The sequence below is a fragment of the Orcinus orca genome, chromosome 4 (assembly GCF_937001465.1).
Source record: "Orcinus orca chromosome 4, mOrcOrc1.1, whole genome shotgun sequence".
In the NCBI taxonomy this organism is placed as follows: Eukaryota; Metazoa; Chordata; class Mammalia; order Artiodactyla; family Delphinidae; genus Orcinus; species Orcinus orca.
The window spans coordinates 121225440-121241974 of record NC_064562.1 but is presented as its reverse complement, the minus strand read 5'-3'; the positions used below and the strand labels follow the sequence as shown (position 1 = coordinate 121241974).

At 35.9% G+C, this 16535-nt stretch overlaps 1 protein-coding gene across 4 annotated transcripts in view; it reads right to left on the bottom strand.

Annotated features, from left to right (window-relative positions):
- Positions 1-16535, bottom strand: part of GSTCD (glutathione S-transferase C-terminal domain containing) — a 130690-nt gene that overhangs the window by 19505 nt on the left and 94650 nt on the right. For 3 of the 4 annotated variants that reach the window (XM_049709489.1, XM_049709488.1, XM_033427815.2), the window contains exons 6-8: positions 9121-9236; positions 8916-8960; positions 6657-6785 (exon numbers count right to left, since the gene is read on the bottom strand). In XM_049709489.1, the coding sequence (XP_049565446.1) occupies positions 6657-6785; positions 8916-8960; positions 9121-9236 (290 nt within the window). Of the gene's footprint in view, positions 1-476; positions 5952-6656; positions 6786-8915; positions 8961-9120; positions 9237-16535 lie in introns of those variants that run through there. The other variant, XM_049709490.1, reaches the window with a different exon arrangement.

The following is a 16535-nucleotide window of genomic DNA, read 5'->3' as shown; positions in this document are numbered from 1 at the left end:
TTTAGGTTGGAAACTTTCCTTTAGAATTTTGAAGGCATTGCTTCACTGTCTTCTAGCTTTCCATGTTGCTATTGAGAAGTGTGATGGCATTTTGATTCCAGAATTTCTCTATGCGACCTCTTTTCTTTTTTCTCTTTGGAAGCTGATAGGAACTTCTTTTTATCACAACACTTCTCCATTAAAAAAATTTTTTTAATGCTTTTCTCCTATAAAAATGTGCATTGCTTTATGTCTTTTTTTTTTTTTTTTTTGTGGAACGCGGGCCTCTCACTGTTGTGCCCTCTCCCGCTGGGGAGCACAGGGTCCAGACGCGCAGGCTCAGCGGCCATGGCTCACGGGCCTAGCCGCTCCGCGGCATGTGGGACCTTCCCACACCGGGGCACGAACCCTCATCCCCTGCATCCCTGCAGTGGACTCTCAACCACCGCACCACCAGGGAAGCCCCTAGGTCATTTTTTAAGCGGGCTTTTTCAGTCAAGAGAAACACATCCTGACACATTTTCTTATATTAGTTATTTGATATTTTCCTCCCCACCGTTTTATCTGTTTTCTCTTTCTGGTTCTCCTATTATTGAGAATATTGAGGTATTGGATTCATGGACTAGATTTCTATTTGAAAAAAAAATGCTTCTTTCAGCTCCTATCTCTCTTTTTTTTTTTTGTCCTGTTTTTTTCAGATGATGTCTTACACTTCATCTTTTAGATTTTCTACTTGCTTTTTATTTTGGCTAACGTGTTTAGAAGTTCTTTCTTGTTCTCTGATGGCTTTTCTTTTTCATTCTATCCCTGTTTCATTATGCAAGATCTTTTCTGATCTCTCCTTTCATTGTGTTTGTTGCTTTGGTCTCTTCTATTTTGGAAGTTTTCCACGTTTTGTTATTCCTTGGCTGTCAGTTCATATAAGAGTGAATCACTAAAAAGTTGATTGGAAGTCTGAATGAAAGGCTTGAAGGTGGGCTTCTATTTTGGAAGTTTTCTATTTTGGAAGTTTTCCACGTTTTGATATTCCTTGGCTGTCAGTTCATATAAGAGTGAATCATTAAAAAGTTGATCAGAAGTCTGAATGAAAGGCTTGAAGGTGGGCTTCCTTAGTGATTGGGTGACCAGGTGGCCAGTTGGCTTTTTTTTTTTTTTAAATTACAGCTATAGTATTTTCTCTGGGGATAGTTCTGATTCCGTAAAGGAGGCTCTTTTAATCTCTGATTGAGGAGATGATTCTAGATTCTGAAGGAATTCTGGAATTAAGGGCACTTAGTTCTTATTTTTGGTGTCACATCATTCTCGCCCTTCTCTCCCTATACTTGGAGTCTCTATTACACTTTTCTCATAGAATAAACTTCCGGTCTCTTGCAGGAGTTGGGGGAAATAGTTACTTGCCTACACAAGGTGGTGGCGGGAATCTGGGTCTCTAAATAAAATTTTTAATTAAACATGATTCCAGCCCCTTCTTATACCCTTCCTCTGTGGTTTCTGGTATCCTGAATTCCTGAAATTTTCTGGGATTCTGTGAGAGCAAAGTGACTTGCTTCCTGATAGCCCTCTTGACCCTCCCTCTCCCCATGCGTTTAAGTTTGATTTTCCTCTTCTCTACTCACTAATTTTTTCTTCAGTCTGCTTTCTATCTTCAAATATTGTAGTTCAAGTTATAGAATCTTGAACACTGTTTCATTAAGGATGGAGTATGATTTTTCTGGTTCTTGTTCTCTTTGTTATTTGGGGGTCTGATCTCTCTTGGGGAGAAGGGGGGTACAATACCTCTATCTGCCACCTTCACCTGGAAAGTCCTTCATTGCCTTAATGATTTTTTAAAAATTGTGTTTGCAGAATATATAATTTCTCAAGTTCCTTTCCCTTTAAAACAAGGATTACATAAATCATTCATCAAAAGTGTTACTGAATTACATTCTATAATTGTATATGCTTCTTCTAATTGTATACTAACATACATAACTAGAAATGAGCTTGTAATTAAGCACTCAGCACTGATGAATCATAAACAATCATATTAAAAATTGTTATGGGTGAAATAGAAAAAAGTAAATACAGATAACTCAAAAATAAACTGTTTAGAGATTTTGATATATATTGATAAATAGAAAATATTCACCAATACTGTTAGAAATCAATACCTTATCACCTGTTTGAGATGACTCTATGTTACTATTGAAATTATCCAACTAAAACATTTCGGTGGGCAAGCTGTTCAGCACTGACACAGTTTTTGTTTCTCAATGCACAGTGTGTTCTTCCATAGTCGTGGCCCTTTCAGTAATACTGTTTGACAACAAGGTTTTTGTTATCTGTTTGAGAGCATAGGTATTACTACACATAATAAATTAGGTCTTAAAAAGTAAAATCTTATAAAGTAAGTTTTCACAAGGAAGATTATTTATATTGCACTAGACAAGAAGGTGATAATAGACTTCTTAAAAAATAGCCTTAAAAAGTCCACTTTTAAAGCAATCTTTTCTGAGTTGCCCTTTAAGGGTATGATAATTGATATATACTGTTTTAGTTTGGGCTGCTCTTAAAAAACTATCATAAACTTGGTGGTTTAAACAGCAAACATTTTTCTTAGTTCTGGAGGCTGGGAAGTCCAAGATCAGGGTGCTGGCAGATCTGATGTCTAGTGAGGACCCCTTCCTGGTTTGCAGATGGCTGTCTTCTCACTGTATCATCACATGGTGGAGAGCTAAGAGGGGGCACAAGCTCTTTTCTTATAAGGGCACTAATTCCACTCAGAGAGCACCACCCTCATGACCCAATTACCTCCTAAAGGTCCCACCTTCTAATACCATCACATGAGGGGTTAAGGAATTCAACACATGAATTTTTTGGTGGTGGAGGTGGGGCACAAACTTTCAGTCCATAACACATACTCAATTCAGGGTCATACAGCTGCATACATTCAAACTGGAAGGAAAAGAAACCTTCTCAGATGTTTCTCAATTTTGAAAAGAGTTTTGTATTTAAAAACAAAATCAAAAGGTATTTCTATGATAATCAAATACTTGTTTTAAAAGAACTTATATATACATATATAATTATATACATATCTTATATGTTCAGAATTCTTTTAGATATCTTATAGTAATCCTTAGGGTCCTATTAGCCTTTCTTGGCTAAATAAGCTAGGTATCTGTCTATAAAATATTAAGCACATATATTTATTTCTTCTATTTTTACTGCTTACATTCTTTGAATATAAAAATGGTAACATGTTAAATATGGAATATTTTGAAAATTTTGAATAAAGAAAAATACATAGTATATAGAGATAGCCACCTTAAAAAAATACATATTAGCATAATTTCCTCTCATCCTTTTTAAGCAGTTTTCACATGGTTGAGATCACACTGCACAGAGTAAAAAGAGGACCAATTTTTTGAGTACTTCCTAAATGCTAGGCAACTTGCTAAGTGGTTCATGCACATTGTATCAACATCCCATGAGCCAGATATGTTATGTCCATGTCATGATGAAAAAACTGAGGATTGAGGATGAGGCCATAAAACTAGTACGTGGCCAAGCTGAGACTTTAGCACAAGTTAAATTCAATGTTAAAATGCATACACTTAACCATTATGTTTATATAATTTTCTCTGTTTACCATTATAACATTTCATGTCATTAACAAATCATTACAAATATCATGTAAATGAAAAATTTCAAAGCTCCCATATGATTAGGCCCCCTTCACTGAAGCCTTGCTGGCAATAATATTTTAAAAGCCTTACAGTAATAATATTTTAAAAATCTTTGCAAATGTTAAGAGCAAGAACGGAATATCATTGTTGTTCAAGTTGAAATGCATCTGATTACTAGAGACTTTGAATGTTATTTATAAGCTTATTGGACATTTGTATTTCTAAAGAAATATATTTCTCAAGTAAGCACAACGTAAATCAGAAACTACAAAATGCTCTTTGGAACAAACACTGTATTACCTCATTGATTCTGGTTACACGGGGGAGGCACAGCCCTTGGGGGTGATGGAAGACCTTGTTTAAAGACGTAAAAATATTTAGATTTGTTCTCTTCCATTATTTCAAGTCACACTAGTTTAACAACATTAGTAAATCTATTCATTTTTGCCTGATATAGGTTTTTGTATTAATGGAGATAAGAATAATAATTAGTATTTAAATTCTCATGTATAAATGATTTGTTTTAAGTTCTGCAAGATAGTTGGTTCAAAGACTTTAAAATTCTCCCCTTAAAATCTTGTTTACATCATTAACTTTTATGTCTAAAGAAAAACAGTAGACGAAAAAGGCAAAGATAAATGCCAACTAAACCCTTATTTGAAATACCACAAAATTGTGAATTAATGGAGTTTTCATGCATTTCTGATACCTGTTATTCTGATTTCCTCTCTAGTTACAGTATTTTCATTGGAATCTATTTAATACAAGAGTTAGAGCCACTGGTGCATTTAGTTTGATTTATCTAGTGACAATACTTCAATTATCATCCTAGGCAAATTATATTCCTTTTTTAATAAATTTATTTATTTTATTTTACTTATTTTTGGCTGCATTGGGTCTTCGTTGCTGAGCACGGGCTTTCTCTAGTTGCGGCGAGCGGCGCTACTCTTCATTGTGGTGCGCAGGCTTCTCATTGTGGTGGCTTCTCCTTGCGGAGCACGGGCTCTAGGCACGCAAGCTTCAGTAGTTGTGGCATGTGGGCTCAGCAGTTGTGGCTCTCGGGCTCTAGAGCGCAGGCTCAGTCGTTGTGGTGCATGGGCTTAGTTGCTCCACAGAATGTGAGATCTTCCCGGACCGGGGCTCGAACCCATGTCCCCTGAGTTGGCACGTGGATTCTTAACCACTGCACCACCAGGGAAGCCCGCAAACTATATTCTTGAGAGTAAATCTAATCTTGGTTTAACCCTCCGAGTAATTTTAATTCATTTTCCATATATCTTGACAAAGTAATTATGAAAGAAAAAACCCATTATGGATACATTACTATGATATTTGGGAAAAATATCACTTCCCAAAAGACATATACATTGTTAGTTGGTGTTAGTGAATTATATGACCTTGAAAGTTACAAGAATATGCCAGAATGATTTATCACCTTTATGCCACAGAAGGGTAAAGAGATGTATGGCTGATAGGCCGGGAATTTTGTGATTTGAGAGGTGAGTAAATAGGCAGCAGTATCTTGCTACCTTATACATTCTGCCTGGTGTACTGGTAACATGGGCATTGGTTTAATGGCTTGTTTTGTGGGAGAAGCTTTATCCTCTACCTCATCATTTATGTAAAATTTAAGCAGCATATAAATATATATTTAATTTGAATTTGCTATATCAGATGTCTATATTTTCCTGAATATCCTTATTAACAGTTTTCGTAAAAGTTTACTTCTCTTTCTATAAGCTTGGCTTGAGATAACCAATCTATATTATATCTACAAAGGAAACAAACTGTATACTTTTTAGGCTATAAAAATAACAATAAACCCCACAACTTTGCAGTAGTTGGTATTTAAGAAATGAATTTCATTGGACAAAAATCATAAGTACTACAAAAGGTCTGAACTTCTGAGACTGGACAAGAATTCCACCTAGACAAGCCCACTGTATATGTTATATGAACATATACAGTTGGGAATGCAAATTAGCACAACCTACCTAGAAAGTGATTAGGCAAAGGTATCAAAAATCTTAAGTGATGCATAAGATATATATAATAGTAACAATTACATTATAATAACAACAAAAAAGAAATATGATTAATGAGTAAAGTATTTATGACAATTTCAGGTAAAGCAGGACCTATGTAGTATGACCTCAATAATGTTAACATATGTGTAAACATGCATTTGTTTGTGTGCATAAATACATAAAGACTAAAGGGTTTTGACAGTATTTATCTCTCCCTAGCAGAAATACTGGTGATTCTTTATATTATTATGTAGTTTTCTATATTGAGCACTTAGTCCTATAAAAATAAGAAAAAATTATTTAAAACAGATACAAGAGCAGCAGCAATGTTAACATCTTAATGAAACTCAAATTCCACCAGAGCATACAACCCTGGTTTTAAGTGAACTGGCAGAATCACTTTATCTTCGGTCTTTTTAGTAGTATCAAACAGTAACAATTTGATCTGAAGGTTTCAGAAACATCACCAATATACTTTCTGTCTATTGGAAACTTAAAATACATGTAGATATTAAATCCTTGCTAAAGAAAGTATTATCTAAAAGCAACTCTAGTATTTCCAGGCTGTTAACAAGCTAATTGTCCTATTTTATTCTCTGTTTTTCTCTTCTTTCATTAACTTCTAAAAATGTAAAATAAACCAAGAGAAGTCACCTTCATTAGAATTCATTTATTCATTCAATTAGTAACTATTTTTAAGTACTTGCTATGTGTCAAACAATTTTTTAGGCACTGGAGATTCTGCAGTGAAGAAAATAAAATTCTTGTCTGGTAGAGGAACAAATATTATCTCTACCATGTAATGATGATATGCTGTGAATGAAGTAATATTCATTAATAGGCTAGGTTTTACAGACAGAAAACAAAAGTTATAAATTTCTTGTTTAGCAAAGAAAATAAAATTATCACCTTTATTTACTCTAAGACATATTATTATTCTTATTTAGTTAATTAAAGAAATTGAAATTGCTTGATTACTTACCCCAATATTAAATGTCCCTGTAAAATACTCCATATTTGCTTGAATGAACCAAATGTTGCTTAACCCTAGTTCGTCACTTCTCTTCTTAGCACGAATTAATGATAATTCCTTGTTTTCTATTAATGTAACCTAGATTGTACCCAGGAAACAATAGTATATTCAGTAACATAATTCAGACATTAGGGTAAAGTATTATTACTGTGTTTACTAGCTTTAATAATGTAGATCATATTATATTGATCCTTATCCTATGCCAGGAAGTAGGCCACATAATATAGTACAAAAATGAGGGCTTCCCTGGTGGCATAGTGGTTGGGAGTCCGCCTGCTGAGGTATGGGCCTGCGTGTCCAGAGCCTGTGCTCTGCAGCGGGAGAGGCCACAACAGTGAGAGGCCCGCGTACTGCAAAAAAAAAAAAAAAAAAAAGAACAAGGTCCTTGAACTCTTGAAGCTCCTAGATATAGTGATATAAGTGAAACAGGCAATTATAATGCAGTGAGTGATAAGTGTTTAATGAAAGACATATAATGTGTTATCAGAGCACGCAGACTAAGGGAGGTTTTAGTCATTTAATGTGAAAGAGTAACATTAACTGAGGCCTGAAGAGTGAATAGAAATCAGCTGCGGGAATAAAGGTGTGTTTCTAGCAGAGAGAGAAACATGTATGAAGGCCCAAGGTAAGAAAGATATGGTGTATTTGAAGAACTGAGAAAACTGGTATAGCTGGGGTACAGTGTGTGATGGTGACGGTGGAGGTAGGGAGACAGGGTGTGGGATGTAGGAATCAGGCTGGAGAGGTAACAGGAGCCAGATCATGTGCAATGAAAGGAGGTCTGGTTGCTGCAATGCATAGTATGGAATGGTGGGGGAGAGGCAGAAGGCAGGGCAACCAGTTCAGAATTTCTAACAGCAATCCTGGCCAAGGAAGGTGGGAGACCATCACTGGTTTAGATGGAGAAAAGTGGGCAGCAAAGTTGAGTCACTTTCATCACTATCATTCCTAGTTTGGTCCTTATTTTGTCCTTATGCTTGTCTTTATGGAAAACTCCTGGATCCCTTTGTATAAAAAGCCTGTCAGAGGATACTTGGGGTCAAAGGTTTTCCAGCCTTTATTCCAGTCAAGACTTCCCTTTTCCAGTTTCAACATTTCTAAGTTTCCAGAGCTGTTGGGAAGGGTAAAAAAGACACCATATCCCTGCCTGACTCTACATCTCCAGGATTCTGCTCTATGAGCTTTATTCCTCTTACTCCAACCATGAAATTGTTGTTTTCCTTAGTGATGAAATGAACATCTGCCTGTTTCTCTCAGTATTCCTCATTTATTTTGCTCTTTATTTTCTAAGAAAGATAAAGAAAAATACTCTCTACTCTCTATCATTCTGCTACATATCATTCTGGCTAGTCTATGAGTTCTTCCACATTTTTTCTTCTGAGAATAATCACTTTAATTATTCTGTAATTTCCGGAGAGCTCACAAACAAAGGATCTGCCCCGGTTCAATCATCAGATTCTAGACTTCTATGCTGAAAGATGGTCACTGTGAGGAAATGATTTAATATGACAGAAGACTAAAAGCAGCACACACTTCTAACAAATGGTGGCAACAATCGTATAAATTATGGTACATTTACTTAAAAACATATTATGCAGTCACATTTTAAGTGATATTTTAATGATGATATTTGAAACTATTTGCAATAGTGAAAAACATTTATGATATAAGATTGAGTGAAAGCAGGTGACTGAAATTGTACTTGAATTTTTAGAATTTGCAGCAATAAGCATCCTCATGAACAATGACAAAAAGAACATGGGGAGAAATGCATTTGGTGGATCAGTTGGTAGATTTGCGGTTTCTTTTTCTTTAAAAAATGTTGTTGTTACAATTCTGACACAATGAATAAAAATCAAGCTACCAAAGAATATGCTCAACAAGTTTCAGAACCTAGTATTTCCAGTATAAAACTATGTTGACAATTAAACTGGCTTCATCATTAATTATTTTATTTGAGTGGAATAATTATTTCTTTTAAAAATTATTTAAAAATACAGCCCTTTTATAAAAAATAAAAAATGTAGTGGTCCTACTTACTTTTCTTCCCTATGATTCTGAATCTTAGAAGTTTATTTCAAAGAAATATAAAATGCCTGTGCCACATATTTGACCTGGGTGAATGATTATAAACTCAAAGAGGAGGAAAAAGCCAGACTCAGCTAACTGAATTGTGTAGTTTCCTTTTGTCTATTATTCAGACTTTACCTGGCATGATGGCAGCATGTGAGCAAGGACAATCCCAACATGGCCCTGAAAAAGGAAAAAAAAGAAACAAGTTAACTTTGGTCTCTAAGGTTTTTGTTTATTCTGAGACAATAATCTTGCCAAATAAAAACATGACCTTTAATGTAGTATAGTAAAGCCACATCGTCTTGGAAAGGCTAAAGAGAATAAAGGAGATATAGAATACCCCACCGCTGCAGAAATCCACAATTCTGTCACCAGGTTTGGCCTGATTTGTCACCACATAAACAAGGTTGTTTAACTGTTGCTGCTTCCTCAAAGCTCGATCACTGGACATTTTACCTGGGAAAGACAAAAGATGAAGACAATGACACGTTATATGTTGTAGGGGACTGAGATGGCACTCGTGGACTAGACTAGCAGCCTACAGGAAGAGCGGTACAGATGTAAGTGGATTACACATTCCATGTAATCCTCCATGAGAGGATTAGAGAACTGGAACCCAGAGGTGAACTCTATTTTGCTTCTTTTTACTTTTATTCCTACCCAACTTTTCTTTCAATAGTCATTAACAGAAAATCTATGAAAAAATGTCTTTGAAGGAGAGGAAACAGTAAGTGAAACATTAACTTCAGAGTCATAAAGTGTTCAATAAATGTTTACTGGATGAATAAAAATTAACAGTAATAATCTCTTCCCTCGATCCCTCTCAGAGACATAGTGTAAAGATTACCTAATTTCAGCACATTGCTTAAATCGCTTTGGAGAAAAGAGACCTATAACAATAAAAACATTTTACTTATTTAACTGGCACATCCGTGATCTCTTAATTCTTCTAGTTAGGACACTTGGAACATAGGTGTCACATTGTTTAAAATATATCAATGGTTACTGTATTTAGAAATAAATTAGATTTTCTTATTTCTGCTTTGAAACTTCCTTTCCTCATGAGTGTGTCAGACACAGAAATTTAATGCAATTAGGGATTGAGGCCAGGGCATTTCCAAGTACAAAATGCCTTGGGCCTAGCAGCATGAAAACATCCTTACTTTTCTTTCAAAAGCTACTAGTCAAGTCCACTAAAATATCTTCAGAAGAATGCATAAAATTATTTGTTTTTACATATTTCAAATGCACTGTTCATAAGAGCAAGATTAAGAAAATGTAAGAGTAGCTCCCAGTGATATAGATAAAAGAAAAAACCCAGATAATCTTTTTGGCTTGATCAAAAATTATTTACAGATACAAAGTTTCCCCACTCCATTTTCACAGAAAAATTGCATGGATTTTTTCTTTTCTGTTTTCCTTCTTTCTTACGTTACTAAAATTAAAACACTGGGAAACTTTTAGGAAAAAATAGAAAATGTGGATTTAAAAAGATCTATATAAGAGAAGAAGTCCATTATCTCATAATTCATAGGTAATATTTCTGTATATATGTACTTCCAGCTATACCCATAAGTTCATAATTTTCTAGATGGTATAGGAAACATTATAATATAAATCTTTCTGTGCCCATGAATTTGTTTCTACAAGTTTTAATGGCTGCATAGTATTTTATTAACTATCTATACACAACTTATTTAACCAATTTCCTATTGTAACAATGCGGTCATCATCATACAACTGAATCATTGTGTGTGTTCTTAATTATTTAGCATCGCCTAATGTGAATTTCAAACATGAAAAGCATTTAAATCAATCGTTTGGTGACTTCATTTGTGAAGACAGTTTCATGTAGCTTTAAAAAAATTAGTTTCATTTTTCTCTAATAATATAATGGCAAAATATTTACACAGAGTTAGTGAAAGCCCTTGTGATCCCACCTTCAGTGGATAGCCACTCCTAAGAGGTTTTATTATGACAATTTTCAAACACAAGGCAAAGTTGAAAGAATTAAGATTCAGTGAATAGCTCTATACCCTCCACCTAGATTCTACCATTAGCAACTTACTAGGCTTGGTTCATCACATGTCTATCTATCTATCCATCCCTCTATCCATTCAGTCATAAATCCACCTAATTATTTATTTTTATTATGGCAATGCAGTTTTGATTTGGAGGAAGAAGAATAAGAACAAGGAAGGGGAGGAAGAAGGGGAGGATCAGAAGGCAAAAAGGAAAAGTACTTTTGAGGCCCTTGGGAGAGCGAGAGTCACAAATGCTGCTATTAAATGGAGCCACCACGAGGCAAGAAATGAGCACAAGCATTTTAGACTTTGCTCTGTTTGTGGATTTCTTAACAGATCTTAGACAAAGAATTTTCATAAAACAAAGTCAAAAGAAATTATCTTTTGTTAAGAACAAGGAGATAAGAAAATAAGACTTATTTAATGGAATATCTAATAGTAAGTTCTGTACTGTACTTCTATTAGATATTTAGAATGACCTAACTTTCTTAGGTCTGTTTCAAAAGCAAATGTTGATGAAGATCTGTTTTTCTTGCTAAGCCTGCCTCTTTGCATATGAAGAATCTGTGCTTAAATGAAGGTTGAAGGCAAAGAGGTACCTTTCAGGTTTGTGTTTAAATAGAGAGACTATTAAGGTGCCCATAATATTCACAGGTTGGGCTAAAAATACACTTGCATGATGCCTCAGTGCTTTATGGAAAAACTGCCTCTAATGAAGCATTCCTCCTCACCATTCTAGTTTTATAAGTGAGTAGGGTCTTAAACACATCGAACAAGGTAATAAAGTGTTATTCTGAGACACCATATTCATTTAAAAACCAAAAGCTACTTTCTATTTATATCCAACATTCTTGTGCCTGACACTATTTACAAGCATAAAAATATTTACATATTTATTTATTTTTGGCTGCGTCGGGTCTTTGTTGCTGTGCGTGGACTTTCTCTAGTTGTGGTGAGCGGGGGCTACTCTTCGTCGTGGTGCGCGGGCTTTTCATTGTTGTGGCTTCTCTTATTTCGGAGCACGGGCTCTAGGCGCGGGCTTCAGTAGTTGTTGTACACAGGCTCAGTAGTTGTGGCTCGTGGGCTTTTGAGCGCAGGCTCAGCGGTTGTGGTGCACGGGCTTAGTTGCCCGGCGGCATGTGAGATCTTCCTGGACCAGGGATTGAACCTGTGTCCCCTGCATTGGCAGGTGGATTCTTAACCACTGTGCCACCAGGGAAGTCCCTATATTTTTAACTTGACTAAAAACGATGGTTCTTTAGGTGTCATCATGGAAAAACAAAACCCAAGAATCAAATGTTTTAATACAAATGATCTTATTTGCCCTGCAATGTAATCCTCCTACAGTGGAGTCTTCTCCTTGTCTAATTCAAGTTAGGAGGAACCTGATTAGACAACTTCAATGTTGTTTGCATTACCCAAAAAGAAAGTACAAGGAAAAGTAAAGGAGACAATTTTTAAACTAAGGAAGAGCCATATTAGGACATCCGCATCTTTGGTCAGTTCAAAGCATCAAATAAAGCAGAAAAAAAAAAAAAAGCCATGGATGGAAAATGTGCACATGTGCAGCCAGGACACCTGTTCAGTCTAGTAAATTGTGCTTAAGATCAGGCAGCTCTTAATTTACTCTTTCTTAGTCTGAAGCAACAAAGTACCTTGAATATTATAATATACTGGTAAAAGGAAAGTGGTTGGGTGCTTGGATACATATTAGACTTTATTTGCCGTTTTGTTTTCCAAGTATTTCTTTGAGATGTAGTATACCACCCACATTCTGTGAATTTTTAAAAAATATAATTAAATATGGAGACAAAGAAAAGGGCTAAAACTAATGGTTCAGAGATTTTTTTTTTTTTTTTTTTTTTTGCCGTACGCGGGCCTCTCACTGTTGTGGCCTCTCCCGTTGCGGAGCACAGGCTCCAGACGCGCAGGCTCAGCGGCCATGGCTCACGGGCCCAGCCCGCGGCATGTGGGATCTTCCTGGGCCGCGGCATGTGGGATCTTCCTGGGCCGGGGCATGAACCTGGGCCGGGGCATGTGGGATCTTCCTGGGCCGGGGCATCGGCAGGCGGACTCTCAACCACTGCGCCATCAGGGAAGCCTGGTTCAGAGATTTTTAAAATATGTTTTTGTTTGAAAAGCTATAAAACCAAGAGAGCAAGAGTAAATTTCTTCAACAGTGATGGGTGCAGTACAGAGGTTGTAGAGAAGGTGTGAGACAATTGAATACACAAGGTGGCACCGATGGAACCTTTGGCAGGTGAGAAGGAAGGTGACAACCACAACTTTTAATGTTTTTAAGAGGCCTGATTAACAACATTAAGACAAGCTGATGAATGGTCACTTATCATGTTTCATAGGGCAATGGACAGTGAAGGCCAAGTTCCACCTTCAGGGTAGCTATGGTTTTCATGCTTGGAACCGTCACTAAGCTCCTACTATATGCCCAGTACTTGTCCAGGTACCGAGGACACAACTCAAAGTGAATAAGACAGTCCATGTCCTTCAGGAGCTAAGAAGGTATCTAAGAAGACGGTATGGGTGTTCATTATGTGCAAAGGTATGTGCACTGCAGATAAAGCACTAACTGAGACATCACAGAGGATTTTGCAGAGAAGTGTGGGGCATTTCAGCTGAGTCTTTAAGGAGGAACAGAAACTTGCCAGGTAGAATGAATGGCAGGGAAAGCATGATATGATATGGCATACTTAGGGGGAAAATGCAATTAGCTCACTTGTGCTTGAAAATGAGGGTCAATGAGAAAGTGGTAGAGCATAAGATAGAACTGAAAATTTGGCAGGGACAGATGGGAAATGGTATTGCTTTTTATCTTGCCTCTCTGTGCTGTACAGAAAACATGGCCTTGCTTTAATACTTAATATGTATGCTTAGAGCTCCTTAGAGACAAGTTCTCTTTGAATAGACAGCTCTGTTATTTTTACATTATTCCATACGAAAGATGCTCTTTTATATTGCTAGCCTGCATCATTTTTATTCTGGATAGAGTATATCCCCAAATTAGATAGAATTATTCATAAAATTATGTGGAGCATTCAACCTCAACTGATGCTAATGTCATTAAATGATTTAATTAAGAAAATGGAATTGAATAAATTGAGCTCATTGAATCATTTTGAGCTCTGCTGTTCTAGACGAGAAAGCCTTTGGTCTCCTATTGGATTGTCCTTCCCACTCTCCTTCCCAGGCTCCTCTCCCCATGGCAGTCCCTGAAATGCTGTGCTCACCAGGTTCTGTCTCTGTGCCATAGCTCATCACTGAGTGTGATTTTCTTGAGTATATTACTAAAGTCCCTTCCAAAACTGCCTAGGAAAATACCTGTCCTTGCTTAAAATACCTTTAAAGGCTTAAAGGTATTTAAACCTTTATGCCTTATGAAAAAAGTCCTGACTTCTTGGCAAAGGCCTTTAATAATCTGCGCCCTGTTAATTTGCCGACCTTACCTTCTGCTACTTTCATAATATATCCCCTATGTTCCAGCCTCTCTGAACAATGGATATAGTTCCTTGAATTTATCATGGCTGGTGAGTCAAGTTGCTTTATAAATTTGTTCTCTTCGCTTGAAACCTATTCCTCACTCCTGGCTACACTGACATGTATTCCTTTTGTAATAAGTTTTTTTTTTTTTTTAAAGACAAAAGAGAAAAAAGTTACGTTTTCAAACTATTTATTATATTTCCTGTTATTATTAACTACTGAAGAAGTTTTCTTATTATAAAATGATTTACCTAGGCATTATTCATTATACCAACTACCCAAAAAGGACCGTTAGCTGAAATTGCTTCTGTGTGCATGAAATAGATACAGATGATTTTTCCTGGAACTACATAAGCTTGGGCCCAATTAAATGGATAGAGTATTAGGAGACTGACAGGCATATAACAAGTGCTAAATAAAAGTTTAATGAATGAATTTTCTCTGTAATTATGACTTAGCATTTCAAGGCAGTAAGTTAACTTTTGCACATATTAAGTATGAAAACAAATTCAACTGTATTTGAAAATATACTGTATTGAAATAGGAAAGGAAGTCAACTATGAAACAATTTTAAAACTGGGGATGGGAAAGCTTCCAAAAACTTTAATGAGGGAATAAGAAAGCTGCCCTTTAAAGCTATACCAAAAACTAGAACAGCGTAAATAAAATTCCTAAAGAAACTCCTGAGAAGCATGAAACTAAGCGGCAACATGAAGTTTACATTTTAGGTTAGGGCAACCTCGTTTTAAATTTTGGAAATGACTTGTTGGAAATACTGAAAATTTAGAATAGCTGGAATTTACATTTTTTAAAGCCAGTTGCAGGCTAGCATCACTAATCCTCTTAGCCATACTGACCCCAGAGTGACAATACTCTTGCAACAGTGGATACCTTTTCCCTCTCTCCCCCATCCCCAGCCCATTCACACATCCTACAGTGCAGTCTATGAAATCAGTAATACTGTAACAATGTGATGGCATTTTCACTCTGATAGTTTTGTTATAGATATTATGAGTTGTCAATAATTATCAATTAGAAATTCAAAATTCAAAAGAAGCCAATTTATTCCTCTCTAAATTGAGGAATACTGACCTCATAAAATATCTTTATCAATCAATCATTCAACCAACAAATCAACCAACTAACTTGACCTACACAGAACTGTTCTAGACAATGTTCGGGTCACAAAGATGTCTATCGCTTGATTTCTGTCCTTAATGAACTTACACCTAATTTAAAATAGTACAAAAACATTATATATGACCTTAGAAGATGTATTTTACTAATCACATTGTACAGTATTTTTAATGACATTTTAACAGCCCTAACTTACAAGAATCCATACTTCTTTCCTTAAAGCTTCTAAAATGATTGATAATTGTTTATATAATGCTTTGCAATTTATTAAGCACTTGCACATTTGATACATCATCTAACCTCAATATTGTCAGGTTGCTAGGTGGATAACCTGTTCCTTGTTTTACAAATGAGGACACAGCACTGAAGAGGTTGCTCAAATTTAGCATTTGTTTAAAGACACAGCTGGTAGGCAGTGAACATGGGACTCTAACCAAGGATTTCTAACTTCAGGTTCAGTCTTCTTTGCAATATGGTCTGCCATTTCTTAAGCAGATGACTTTGTGATTTCAGAATTTCAGGGCTGGTCCTTTTTTTCTTTTACCTGTTCAAGGAAATCAGGTACTTTTTAGGAGGGAAATGAGGGACATCCCTAGCAATTATATCTTAGGGAAAAAAAGTGAATTCTTCAGAATCAGTCATAAAATGCATTTTATTTCAGTTTTCCTCTAAATAAAATTTCCAAAAGCAGGCTTACCAGTAAAAAGGCTCAATTTAAGTTCTGAACTTCAATATTTTGGAATATATCACTAAGGCATTATCTGCAGGTCTCATAAGTCACTCTGTTTAATGAATTGAACTTCGAGTGTCACCCTTTCCAGAAAAAGACCATTTCCTCACCTTGGAACTGTAGCAACCTTTTAAATTTTATAGAAAAGTGATATGGGGAGGTTGAGCAATCAATCTGTTGCAAAATCGGATTATCCAGGAGGAAAAACTGAAAATAGATTGGGATGATCTTTCTCGTTATAGTACTGCAGATGCTGACAAATATAGCATGCACCTTCACCCTTCCATATCTAATTCCAGGGCATCTTTTAAAAAAACAATAACTACAAGTACTTAGGCAAGATGCACAGTTGAGGAACAATAGTTGAAG